Source organism: Tiliqua scincoides, chromosome 16, assembly GCF_035046505.1.
Source record: "Tiliqua scincoides isolate rTilSci1 chromosome 16, rTilSci1.hap2, whole genome shotgun sequence".
Lineage (NCBI taxonomy): Eukaryota > Metazoa > Chordata > Lepidosauria > Squamata > Scincidae > Tiliqua > Tiliqua scincoides.
The window spans coordinates 7,926,581-7,939,878 of NC_089836.1; the positions used below are offsets into that span (position 1 = coordinate 7,926,581).

The following is a 13,298-nucleotide window of genomic DNA, read 5'->3' on the forward strand; positions in this document are numbered from 1 at the left end:
CGAGGGAAGACCTGGAGCCGAAGCCCCCGCAATGCCTCCCAGCCAAGCTCGTTAGCTGCCACCCTCCCTCCCTCGAAAAGTGGCAGCGTGGGCAGGACAGTGACAGGTTCGCCGGGCCCCTTGCGCTCACAGATCACTGCCCGGCCAAGGCCTCCTGCAACATCCTCTGTGTCGCTGGCCTGGGAAGGGAAGCACACGAGCTGGATGCCAAACACCAAGGGCCCCCCCACGGTGCCCCCGATGGGGCTCACGGTGTGGTCAAGGCACTGCACAGCTATGTGCCTTCCCTCCTCTCACTGTGGAACCTCCATAACCAGGCCCAGTTTCTGCTGCCCCTGTAAGTCAAGCCTGGATCCTGACCTGCTTGGATCAATCCCCCCCCCTCCAAAAAAACCCATGGGTCTCATTGAGCCTGGAAAAATGGAGGCGCCTTTGGGACCAGCTCACAGTGTTTCTGGAGACCACCCGAAATCTCAAGCTGTGACCGTGGCTATTTTTCACCTCTGGACTGGCGCTTCTGCACTGGGCAGCGAGCGAAGGAGCCGTTCCCTGCCTCAACACCTGAGTCACACGCAGGAAAAACCACAGGGAAAAACCAAGCTGGCAAGCAACAGAGGAGCGAGCCCCTGTTTGGGGGGCCCCCAAGCAGGCAGGGGCGCAGGGGGCCTTTCCTCCCAAGCCGAGCCGCGCTGCAGTCCGTGCGCAGACAAGCCGTCCATCCTGGGCTTCAGCGGAGTTTAAAATCACAGCTAATAGGTTAACAACTGTTTTTCTTCTGCTTCAAATGAAGAATATCAGAAAGCCGGGGGAATATTCGGCTTTCCAATTTGTACCGACTGCTCAGTGCTCCCTGCAACGTGTGTTTGACAGGGCTGACATTTTGTACTGCTGTGAGACGGGGGGAGCGAGTGACATTTTTATTCATGGCGGCGCACGCCCTTGTAATGATCAGCCCTGGTCGATGTGCTTACCGCAGCAGCCCCCGAGCCCTCGGAGAACAAACAGGAGTCGAAGGTACCAGTAGTTCGGCTGCCTTGTTAGACACCGCCAGGATCCTAACGAAGCGCCAACTGCTGGAAAATCTCACTGTCAAATCCTCAAGGACGTTGTCAGCAGAGAGCTAACTGCATACATTTCTCATTTAAAACGCCGAATACCCACCAATCGCGCATTAAGCCAAAGACAAAAAGCCGGGCCAGGGTTTTAAACTCTCTCATCTCCCGCCGCTTCCTTCCCTTCAAAATTTGGCCATTCTGGCAGCTTCTTGTGGGACTGATTGCCGGAATTCGCACCTACAAAATCCAAGCAGGCCGGCTGATTTAAGAGGAATGCCAATTGATATGTACTGGCTGCGGGGCGGGGGGGGGGCAGAACTGTCTCTCCTGCAGCAGTGGAGCTGAAATGCAAGGGTGCAAATGGCAGCAGCTGTCGCTTCGGGAAGAGGCCAGCCTGCCGCCCTCTTTGGGCTGCGCACACGAGGGTCTGGCAGTTCACGGGGCCCCTCGGGCACCTGGGAGGGCAGCGGAAGGTTCTAGACTGCACAGCACAGGAAGGTTCCCTGCTCACTTCTAGGTGCCTCTCACAGCTCTGGGGACAGGGAAGGTCCTGGCCAGCGGGAAGCAAGGCACCAGAAGGTGGCCTTACCGGAGAAGCGGAGGGCAGTGGACCGCGTGTGCACAGGCAGACGGCTCCCCACCCTCCCTCCCTTCCTGCCCCCACGCGGCATCTGTGCCAGTGCAACCGGCTTGTTCTGCCCCTGCCCGTTCACATCCAAGCACTGCTCACTGAGTTCTGGGTGCGACAGACAGCAAGGCTCCCAGGAAAAGCTTCCCAGGGCCGGCCTCCCAGCAGCAATCGCGTGCTGTTTTGGGAAGGACAAGTGCTGCCTGCACATGTCCGAGCCTCTGTGCCACAGAGAGACAAGCCTCCGCTGACTGCCCGGGTGCCAGGACAGGCTGGCCACTTTGCGGGTATTGGCGGCGCGCAAGCAGTCCACGACTGACCAACTGCCAGGCCAGCCAGAAGAGCACTAACGAGTTAAAATTAAGCGCTGCCGTTGGCTCAGGGGCCCATCCCCCAGCCCAGCCCTTCAGCTAATCTGTCACTTAATGACGAGGAGTGCCCAGCGCAGGACAGCAGACAGTGCCTCCCTCGCAGCAGCAGAGAGCTGATTAAGGATGTTCACCGGCAGCGGTGGCGGCCAGAGCTCCCCCCCCCCAATAAACAGCCCGCATGCAAATGTGTTTGTCACTCTGACAACACATCTCAATTAAGGCGCCTCACTGGGGCGGGAGCCGCTGCAGCCACAAGCCAGCCATATTTCTGACATGCAGGGCCCGACCCTCCCAGGCAGACAGAGACCCAAGGCAAGGCCCCTTCCCTGGCAGGAGGCGGACAGGCTCAGAGAGCCCTGAGGAGCAGGAGGAGCACATGCGCGCGGTCCCGACTTCAGCCAGGCTTGGCTTCTCTCTCATCAGCCCGACGATGGTGGCAGGGGGGTGACATGAGGCTCTCCTGCTGCAAACAAGACCTCCAGTCGCCACGCCTGCCTCTTTGCAAGGACGTCGGCCAGGAGCCGCTCTCTCCGTGCTAAGGGCAGCCGGCTGCCGGCGCTGGGAGACTGGGACGCTAACGACCTTCCTGCCTCCAGCATCGGGGTGCTCCTTGCTTCCCACAGCCCACCCCCCGTGGGGACACTGCCAAGGAGGGAAATGGCTGGGTTTTGCTCAGCATGCCTGTCGAGCTTTCCATGTGACGAAAGCTCATTTCGCTCACCGCAAACACAGGCAGCAGCAGGAGAGAACGGCCTCCATCGTGGGCCACAAAGCCTGCACCAGGGGAAGGCATGGTCACGAAGAGGGCAAGGGGGCGGGCTGCAGACAACACCACGGAGCGTGTTCCCAGCACGCAAAGTGCTGCGTGGGGGTGACCTTGATGCTCCCCTCGCAGCAACTCTGCGCAGGCAAGGAAATACTGTCCCCAAATGGGGAAGACTGAACGCTTTCCACAGGCACTGCCTCCAGCGCATCCTCGGCATCACCTGGCAGGACAGAGTTCCAAACAACACAGTCTTGGAACGAGCTGGAATCCCCAGCATGTATGCACTGCTGAAACAGAGACACCTGCGTTGGCTCGGTCATGTTGTGAGAATGGATGATGGCCGGATCCCAAAGGATCTCCTCTATGGAGAACCCGTGCAAGGAAAACGCCCTACAGGTAGACCACAGCTGTGATACAAGGACATCTGCAAGAGGGATCTGAAGGCCTTAGGAGTGGACCTCAACAAGTGGGAAACCCTGGCCTCTGAGCGGCCCGCTTGGAGGCAGGCTGTGCAGCATGGCCTTTCCCAGTTGGAAGAGACACTTGGCCAACAGTCTGAGGCAAAGAGGCAAAGAAGGAAGGCCCATACCCAGGGAGACAGACCAGGGGCAGACTGCACTTGCTCCCAGTGTGGAAGGGATTGTCACTCCCAGATTGGCCTTTTCAGCCACACCAGATGCTGTTCCAGAAACACCTTTCAGAGCGCGACACCAGAGTCTTTCGAGACTGAAGGTTGCCAATACAGTGAGGCTGAGGGAACTGGTCCAAGGCCTGGCAGAGACAAGGTATAAACCGGGCAGGGCGTGAGCCTCCTGGCATCAGAAGTGGGGCTGCCCCAGAATCCCTGATGCAAGGGATGGCACCGGGACGCAGGGATCACGTGGGCTCGTGCTCCCCGAGGCAGCTGGTGGGGCACTGCGAGATACAGGAGGCTGCACTAGATGGACCTTTAGGCCGATACAAATCTAGGGGTGCTGCAGGGACCGTCTCCCACGTGCTGCCCCAAAGCAGCTGCAGGGGGGCTTCATTCTCAAAATGATCAGCCACTCCAGCCCCGACTGCTTTCCACAAACGTACGGCCAGAGACACTATCCAAACAACCCCGCGGTCGATACAGAAGACACCATTACAGAGCCATTAATTGATTTCCCAGCCTCACTCCACGGCCCTTCCCGTCCAAAGTGTGCCGAGCTGCTTATTCTAACGAGGGGCTCGCTGAGGCCAACACTAATGGTCGGGCCAGAGAAGAGACGATGCCTTAAGAGCTGATAAGTTGTGCAGAAGGGAGCACCAGCAAGCCCAGAGTTGAGCAGGCAGGACACTGCTTCCCTTTCCAGAGAGGCAGCAAGGGCTGCAGCCAGAGCCAGACCACTGGGCGCAACTGGGCCAAACTCAGCTGGGTGAAACCCAGTGGGGTTCACAGGAGCCTCTTCGCACATGTTGCCTCCCCAGCAATCCTCTGGCACCCACAGAATAGTGGCTTCTTTCTGAACGGTCCACAAGGGAGGCCGGGCTCACGGGTTGCTGTGCGCAACACACGCTGGGCGCAGCAGAGCCTCAGGTGCTGCCCACACACTTTCCGGAGGCGAGAGTTCCCCCGGGAAATAAGAACATAAGAACAGCCCCACTGGATCAGGCCATAGGCCCATCTAGTCCAGCTTCCTGTATCTCACAGCGGCCCACGAAATGCCCCAGGGAGCACACCAGATAACAAGAGACCTGCATCCTGGTGCCCTCCCTTGCATCTGGCATAGCCCATTTATAAAATCAGGAGGTTGCGCATACACATCATGCCTTGTACCCCATTATGGATTTTTCCTCCAGAAACTTGTCTAATCCCCTTTTAAAGGCGTCTAGGCTAGACGCCATCACCACATCCTGTGGCAAGGAGTTCCACAGACCAACCACACGCTGAGTAAAGAAATATTTTCTTTTGTCTGTCCTAACCCGCCCAACACTCAATTTGAGTGGATGTCCCCTGGTTCTGGTATTATGTGAGAGTGTAAAGAGCATCTCCCTATCCACTCTGTCCATCCCCTGCATAATTTTGCATGTCTCAATCATGTCCCCCCTCAGGCGCCTCTTTTCTAGGCTGAAGAGGCCCAAACGCCGTAGCCTTTCTTCATAAGGAAGGTGCCCCAGCCCCGTAATCATCTTAGTCGCTCTCTTTTGCACCTTTTCCATTTCCACTATGTCTTTTTTGAGATGCGGCGACCAGAACTGGACACAATACTCCAGGTGTGGCCTTAACATTGATTTGTACAACGGCATTATAATATTAGCCGTTTTGTTCTCAATACCCTTCCTAATGATCCCAAGCATAGAATTGGCCTTCTTCACTGCCGCCGCACATTGGGTCGACACTTTCATCGACCTGTCCACCACCACCCCAAGATCTCTCCAAGATCACCACCCCAAGATCTCTCTCCTGATCTGTCACAGACAGCTCAGAACCCATCAGCCTATATCTAATGTTTTGATTTTTTGCCCCAATGTGCATGACTTTACACTTACTGACATTGAAGCGCATCTGCCATTTTGCTGCCCATTCTGCCAGTCTGGAGAGATCCTTCTGGAGCTCCTCACAATCACTTCTGGTCTTCACCACTCGGAAAAGTTTGGTGTCGTCTGCAAACGCTAAGCACTTCACTGCTCAACCCCCCCGCCACGTACCTGTCCAAAGTGAACGGTGATGGGTCGCCTGTCCTCTCTCTTTTCAGCCAACGGGGAGGGTGCGGTCTGCGGCAGCGAGTCCTCCGGCACAGCGGAGCAGCCGTTCTCCGTAATGTCCTGTATGGTAGGAAAAGGTGAATTGCATGGCCAGGAACACTCTTGATTCAGGGTCAGGGGCAAAAAGGAGGTACTCGGGGAAAGAGCCGACTGAACAGTTTTGATGTCAGGGATGGAGACAGCAGAGACAGAAGGAAAGACACAATTAGCAAATGACTCAGGCCAATCACAGTTTCAATGCAGGTGCTTCCACAGGAGAAGTCCAACACAACAGCCTCTGACACCTCCTCCAAGGTGGACCGAGTTGGATCGTTTGACACACCCCAAGGCAGTCCAGAGGCCCCCCCCCCCCACTCTCCAAGTGGACAAGACACTCTCCAAAGGAGGAGCCGGGTAAAGGCCCAAACTGTGAGCTCACTGTGTGGAAGGGCCGGAACTGAGTCAACAGGCCAAGCTGCAGCCTCTTCCCCCCACCAACAGCCGCTTGGACAAGGTGAGCCCTGCCCCCTGGACAGCCAGAGTGGATGAGGCTGCTCTGACAGCACCTGCCACCGGCCACGGCTAGGCACAGCCAGCACGTCAGCCAAGGGGCAGGTTTCTTAGCAGGGCCCCCAGAACCACACTGTGAGTCAAGATCAGGGACTTCGGCCATGGAGGGCTTCTTGTCCACTACACACCTGCTGAGAGTGAAATCCCTGCCCTTGACAGCCCACACCCACCTACCTAGGCTGCTGGCTCCCAGGGGTGCGCTCTGGTGACTGCACATCCCCAGTGCTCTCCTCCATAGAAACTCTGCCTCCTTCCCCCTGTCCGGTACCAGACCTGACGGAAGAGGCACTGAAACGTGACTTTTTCATCTCGCTTCTGTCTACAGCCAGCAGGTATTTGCTGAATGCCCTCCCAAGACACCTTCAGCACCAGTGGGCCCTTGAACAGGCTTATTTCAGGAGCCTTTTGGATCTAGTGTGCAGCTCTAATACGGAATCGTTTCTGAGACCTGCATCCCGCCTTTCCTCAGTCCATATTCCCACATTTGACCCAACACAGAAAACTCCCAGTTTCCATCCCCTTCTTGCAGGTTCTTCGCTGGAATGTGGCCGTTTGTGACTCTGTTTAAATGCACGGAGCTGCCAGTTAGTTCAGGACCAAACAGCCAACTGACTTCAAAACGCCTTAGCTAGCTGAGGACAAGGAACTATGTGATCTAGCAAGTCCAGGGAGCCTGGCCTTCAGGGAAAGGGCAGCAAAGCACCAGCCCACACACATGGCAAGGCAAACGTGTGCACCACGCAACCAAGGCTTGTTGGAAGAGGCAAGGCTGGGGCAGGCATGGCAGAGAGACAGGCAGGCAGGCAGGGTCTCCTGGAAGATCAGAGGAGGAAGGAAGACGTGGACAATTGGCCGAGGAACAAAGCTTGGAGCCCCGCGAGCCTCGGCAACAATGCCAAGGAGATAATGCGCCGCCACTGCAGAGCTGGAGTGCTGTATGCCGAGGCCTGTGGAAGGCTCGACCCCGAGGCCAGGCGCTTTGATGGACTGACCCCTGACCTGCCCCCTCAAGGTCTTCTCTTGCTCAAACACTATAATGAGACATGTAAGCCAATAGCCAATTAGAAATGGCTGCTTTGGACACAGGCTGACCCAACATACTCAGGTCAAATGCAACAAAAGGTGGACAGACTTTGTGAGGAGCTCAGGCGGTGGCAGGTGGAAAGACAACAGCCCTTTTCAGACCCGGCAGGCGGAGCAAGGGCCTGTCGCCAGGGCCACTGAGCGTGGCAAAGGAAAGTAGGGGGAGCTCCAGGAAGGCGCTTCGTGTGGACGGCACAAAGCCGCCTCGCCTTTGTACAGCCCGACAAAAGTAGGACACGGAGCAAGACACAACACAACTTCTTGTCTCGGGGACGGAAGCAGACTCTGGCAGGAATGTGCCAGAGCTAGGACAAGGGCCAAGGCCAGCACCGGCACAGCTGGGCATGCGGGCACCCAGGCAGCCTCTGAGTGGACTTCAAGGCAATGCGACGCAAAGCCAGCAGACCCACTTCCGAGCAGCCAAGGCTCTTCCACCTGCGCTCAGTGACACAGACCAGAGCAGGTGCTGCTTCTGCCCCAACATGTTCCTCTCACTCCTCGTGCAGGGAAAGGAAAGCAGCACATTTTTTCCTGCATGGAAACTTTGGCCAGATCTGTGGACTGAAATAAGTGGGGTGGGGGCTCAGACGTGGTACCTCCAGACACACTCCTGCCTGCCCCAGAAATCCACACCCACACCCACCTCCCTCAGCCACCCCTGGACCCAATGTCAAAAAGGGTCCTGTGCGGCCCCCACAGCGTGCCAAAGAGGCTGAAGCATCGTTGGAGGTGGCCAGCACATTCACTGCAGCTGGTCCCTGCCTGCCTGGCTTCTCGGACCAGAAAGGCCTCCGCTGCAGCCACTGACAGGGCCGTGCAGCGGCCAGGCCCCTTCTCTGCGCCCCCCTCCCACTGCTGCCTGACCCACAGAACGGGCTTTCAAGTCAGAGGATGGCTTGACTGGTCTGCTGCCTTCGCTTTGCACAATGCCTGATTGGGCCCCGTTCCCGCTAACAAGCCTTTGCTCTCCCCACCGGCGAGTGGCTGTGCAAATGGTGCCGGATGCTTTTAAAGCTCCAGACCACAAACGCAGCCGGGATGGAGAGGGGGCCCCATTCAATCTCCGCGATCATATTAGAGGAGGACCTTACATACGCCAGGCCGACCTCTCCGGAGGTCGACGCCGCGTTCCCCATTTGCAATTCAAACTCCGCACTGGAGCCGACCAGGGGCAGAGATGGGCTCTTGATTATATCGGAGAGGTCATCGTTGCTATGCACAGAGGGAGGGAGCCACTCTCCTGGCTTCAGCCATCTTAACGTCTCTCCGAAAAGCCACTCCTGCAGGCAACGGAGGAGAGCGCAAGGGCTGGCTCTTCTCCGCCAAAAGCTGGGGCGGTGTTCATGTCAACACCAGAACAGGCAGTGGCTAACGACACCCAGACCAAGAGGAGCCCCACATTAATTATCCAGAAAAGTGGGGGGACTCACCCAAGACTTGGGGGCTGGGGATAAAGGCACCATTTTTTCTGCCACGCAGAGAAGAATCACTCCTGCAAAGGCAACCCTGTCACTAGCAAGTGAAGCAAGGGCCACCTGCAAAAGTCAATGGAAAGGAGCACACAAGCTGGACCAACAGATCTGCCAAGAGCTCCAGCCCGGAGCTGTGCCAGGAAGCCCTCTTGGAGAACCAGGGGACGGCCACGAACATGGACTAACATCTCTCAGGAAAGTTAGAACAGACCTTCTTTCCCCAGCGTGCGAGGAGTTTGTGGAACTCCTTGCTGCAGGATGTGGTGAGGGCGTCAGGCCTGGATGTCTTGAAAAGGGAACTGGACAGATCAGTGGAAGAAGAGTCCATCACAGGTGCCAAGCCACGAGGAGTATACACAACCTCCTGAGCACCAGGCAGAAAGGAGTGGCAAGAGGATGAAGGTCTCTTGGGGTCTGTGTGATCCCTGAGTGTCCTGGTGGGCCACTGCGAGATACCGGTGGCTGGACTAGAGGGATCTTTGGCCTGATCCAGCAGGGCTCTTGTGATGTTCTTATGCTGTGCATCTTGGCTTAAATGTAGCAAAACCTCTCACTGTTCTTCACCTTCACCGTCTCGTGCTTGAGAGCGTGAAAGGGAGGAGAGAGAGAGAGAAACGCAGGAATCGAAGAAGAGCCAAGAGCTCAGCCCCGCGTCCTCGAGAGAAGAGGCCGAGTGCTTTCTCCTCCACTTAGTCCAGTGCGCTGAACTGAGAAAGAGCTGCAGCAGTTGCTGGGGGGGGGTGGGTTCAGGAAAACATGAGCGCGGCCAGGGAGGGGGCTGGCGAGAGCCTTAGGCTTCCTCGACTGGGTCTGGACTCCCAGTGATGACTCCAGAGGCAGCCATGAGGACAGGACCAGGGCAACTCAGCCACAGCATCTTCTATGTAGGTGGTGCAGCCAGTCTGAATGCCAAATGGGTGGAATATCTAGCTCGGAAGACAGGCTGGGAGCCCAGTGCCATTCCCTGCTGAGGGTGGGCCGTCTCCCCTGGAAGCAAGGAAGGTTCACTGGTTTGGCATCTGGAAATGCGTGTTCACACACGCAGCACACACGCTTCGGACCACTCCAAGCCCACTGCCTGTCTGCCACCAGAGAGGTGATGGGAGTTGGTCCCCTTCTGCTGAAGCAAAGGCTGCTGAGCAACCTGGGTGCCCAACCCACCTTGCCGCACAGTCAGGCAGGCTGGTCTGCCAGGAGCACAGGGCCGGCTTCTCCACAGGGCAGCCAGTGACCACTCTCCAAGCCCTCCCTGCTTAGCTGACGGCACCATCACCACTCCAGGAATATACAGATCATCCTCTCGAGTTTTTATTCCCTTCCCACTTTGGACTTCGTCCCCTGAACAAGTGCTGATCTGCGCAGCGCAAACCTTGCTCCCAGCCAGGTCCACAGGAGATCAGGCAGCCCACTTGCTGTGTTGGACTGGCTGGGTCCAAAGGGCTACTGCTTCTCCTACAGCCAGTTTCCTATTTGGGACGGTACTTCCACACAACGCAAGCCAACACCTGCGGCCGCCACTCGCGTGGACGTTCCGCCCTGCATCAGAAACACACGCAGCCCCCTTCGCGCAAAGTCCGCAAAAGATGCTCATCTTTCTTCTGCACAGCAACACGTGCTGGGGAGTCAACCTGAGGTGACCAAAGGGGCCCAGAAATTGACTTTCTGCACAGGAGAAGACACAAAGAGGCAGCCATTTCCGAGCCCCCTACAAGTAAGAGGCAGGTTTTCTCCAGCTTTCCTAGCCTGATTCCATTTTCTGGTACTTGGGCACAAATCCCACACTGGACCTTAATGCAGCTGCTTTTTTGTCTGTGAATATTTATAACAGTGGGAAAAATCCAGGACAGCTGGTAATGCATTCTGAAGTGTGCTCACACCACAGCACCAAACAGCTCTCTATTGATCACATAATGCTGTCAGTGGCCAAGTATATGCTTTTCTATACAAAAAACACACACACAAACTTCAAGTACCTTTTGCTTCAAGCGGTTTTTCACCTCCTTTATTCCCATTTTTGCATGATCTTTTGCCTGCATGAAAAAGGGGAGGGGGGAATGAGTGTAAGCCAGAAATCCTTCCAGAAGGCAAGGGGGCTCAGTGGCACTCCATCCAGACCCACCTTCTCTGATTACCGAGAAGAGGAAGGGAGGAAAAAATTGGGTCATCAAGCCCTTCGAAGACATAATGGGTATAAACACAAATACAAAGGCAAAGAGGTTAAAAAAACAATCTTTAATGAGGGGGAAAAAAAGATTTTGTTTGCTGAGAACAAACCCCTCCAAAAGCCTCAATTTCTTGTTCTTTCCTTCTAATTATTTTTCATCTCTGCTGCACAGTCACAAGTGTGAAAAGCCCCAGTGCTTCTCTCCAGGGCAGGATCTGACCTTTCGTAGCTCGGGAAAAGTTTAAGAGGAAGGCACGGCAACGCGCTCCCTGGCTGTGGGCCGCGGGTCCGCCCTGGGCTCCGTTTTGAACCCAGCCCAGGTTCACTGGGTGGGCTGCCAGCTGCAGCCTTGGAGATGCTGGCTGGAGCTCCCACACCTCCAGAGTGGCATGCCAAAGGCAAGAGGGCTGTTTCTAGGGTTGCCAGTTTTCTTTCACCCCCTGCAGCCCCGACAGCTGGCAGGAGGGGGCTTTTGCCCACCACCTCCTCCATACATTTTCTTCACATCCCCCTCCCCATCTATTTCTTGCCCCCCTGAAGATCTAGCAGCAGGTGGCAAATATTCCTGCGTATGGCCCAGGTAGTCTCCGGGGTTCCGTCTGCCTCTTTTCTGCGTACACCTGAAGATTTTTAGGCTGGCACAGGGGTCTCCAAACTTTTTGGCCAGAGGGTCGCATCAATATCTGGCATGGTGTTGGGGGGGGGGGGCTAAATATAAAATTTAAATAAATAAATTAAAGATGGAACTTAGATGAGTGAATAAATGAATGAATGGGCTCATTCACTCCGCCTCTCTGGCGCTCAGAACACCCTCCGGACACCATCAGAGCACAGTTCTGGTCATGTTCAGCTGAGTGGGCCAGAGGCTTTCAGAGGACAATAAGTTGGCCGTGGGCCGGACAGAGGCTTGCTGCGGGCCGCATCTGGCCCCCGGGCCGGGGTTTGGAGACCCCTGTGCTAGCACACTGATGACCACTGTATGGCGTATGACAACAAAATCTGCCGATGAATATTGCCACATTGTGTAAACCTGGTGTGGCTCCTTGAGAACACCTAAAGAACTGGGGAAATTGTCTTACTGTAATGAAGAGTAATTTAGGACTGACAAATGAATAGAAGAAGTTCTTTTCCTGTTTGCACAACACCAGAACCAGGTTCCCTGCCCATCCAATACCCAACCCTGTTGCATGGCTTATGCGACTACAGGACACTTACAAACTTGTAGACCGTCTTCATGGCAGGGTTTGCCTTGGTCTTCACTGTGTTCAGGATGGCACCACTTCCTTTCTGTGTGGGGAAAGCAGCAACACATTAACTGTGGGCTCAGAGTCATGCCAGAGACACTGCAGTCCCTGGGAATCCATGCAGAAAGAGCAGGCCTCAGACTCCTGCAGGAGTCTTCTGCCCAGGTCATCTACCCCCAGAACTGCTAGGGGGCTGTGGGTGCAAGGGACCCTGCCTCGCATGAGCTGAGGGCAGGGCACCCAAAACCCACCGGCAGATAATTCCAGAAGGGCCAAACTGGATGTGCAAGAGACACAGCCAGAAAAGAGGCTCCGATATGTCAGAGAGAATAATCTAAGAGTTCGGCTGGTGTTTTATTTATCTTCCAGCGCACTGTTGACTTTTGTTGCATAATGCAGTATCTTGATAAATAAAATCCATTCACGTGTACAAGAGATGTGTACAAAATCCAGGCACAAGAGATGGACAAGTTCCCAGCGAATCTGCCCCCCCCCCCACACACACACCAGTGGTCTCCTTAAGGCAATAATGAACTTTGCCTGATGCGAGCTGTTGATGAGACATTAATGGAGAGAGGTGGCTCAACAGGCCAGGTGACAAACAGTGGTGGCCGTGAGCAGGGCAGGCTTCACTCAGTCTATTAATTCACAGCCACCTTCCTCCCCCAGCCCCCCAACAACAACCCTTGGCACGTTATTTGGCATTCTGCGAGGCTGTCCATGAGGCAGGTCTGATGTTTCCAGAGCAGTTCTTTTATTTCCCAGAGAAGCTCTAGTGCTGAGGGATGCCTGAATCTCTCTCAGCAGAAAGTCAGGGAGGAAGGTGCAGGTTCTGCACAGAGCTTCCCCTGCACATGCTCTCTTTCCCAACCGCCACTTTAAATATGTGCCGTGCTGAGGAAGAGGATCACTCGTCTCTGGCTCCAGGGACCTATTTGGAGTCTGCCATTCACACATATCAAGCACGAGGCCCAGCTAGGAGCCCTGCCCCACCACCTCAAAAAGGAGCCCTTTAAAGAAGGCACCCAGCACTGTGGGGTCACTGTGGGTGCAGGGCCAAACTGGGGAGGGGACCTCAAATGCTGCTCCCCAGCAGTGAGACAGACACTGCCAGGACAACAGGACAAGGAGGCTCCCAAGGACACTCACCCTGACCGTGGACAGCCACTGGTGGTACAGCTTGTCACTGCCTGCCAGAAAGAAACAGTGCACGGGTGAGAACCGCTGGCCCTCAGC

The 13,298-nt window shown here is 55.8% G+C and overlaps 1 protein-coding gene across 4 annotated transcripts in view; it reads right to left on the reverse strand.

The window, feature by feature from the left end:
- DENND1A (DENN domain containing 1A) overlaps positions 1–13,298 on the reverse strand; it is a 136,927-nt gene that overhangs the window by 19,747 nt on the left and 103,882 nt on the right. For all 4 annotated transcript variants that reach the window (XM_066610583.1, XM_066610586.1, XM_066610584.1 and 1 more), the window contains exons 16-19: positions 13,212–13,252; positions 12,034–12,105; positions 10,628–10,684; positions 5,494–5,610 (exon numbers count right to left, since the gene is read on the reverse strand). In XM_066610583.1, coding sequence (XP_066466680.1) covers positions 5,494–5,610; positions 10,628–10,684; positions 12,034–12,105; positions 13,212–13,252 — 287 coding nt within the window. The remainder of the gene's footprint in view (positions 1–5,493; positions 5,611–10,627; positions 10,685–12,033; positions 12,106–13,211; positions 13,253–13,298) is intronic.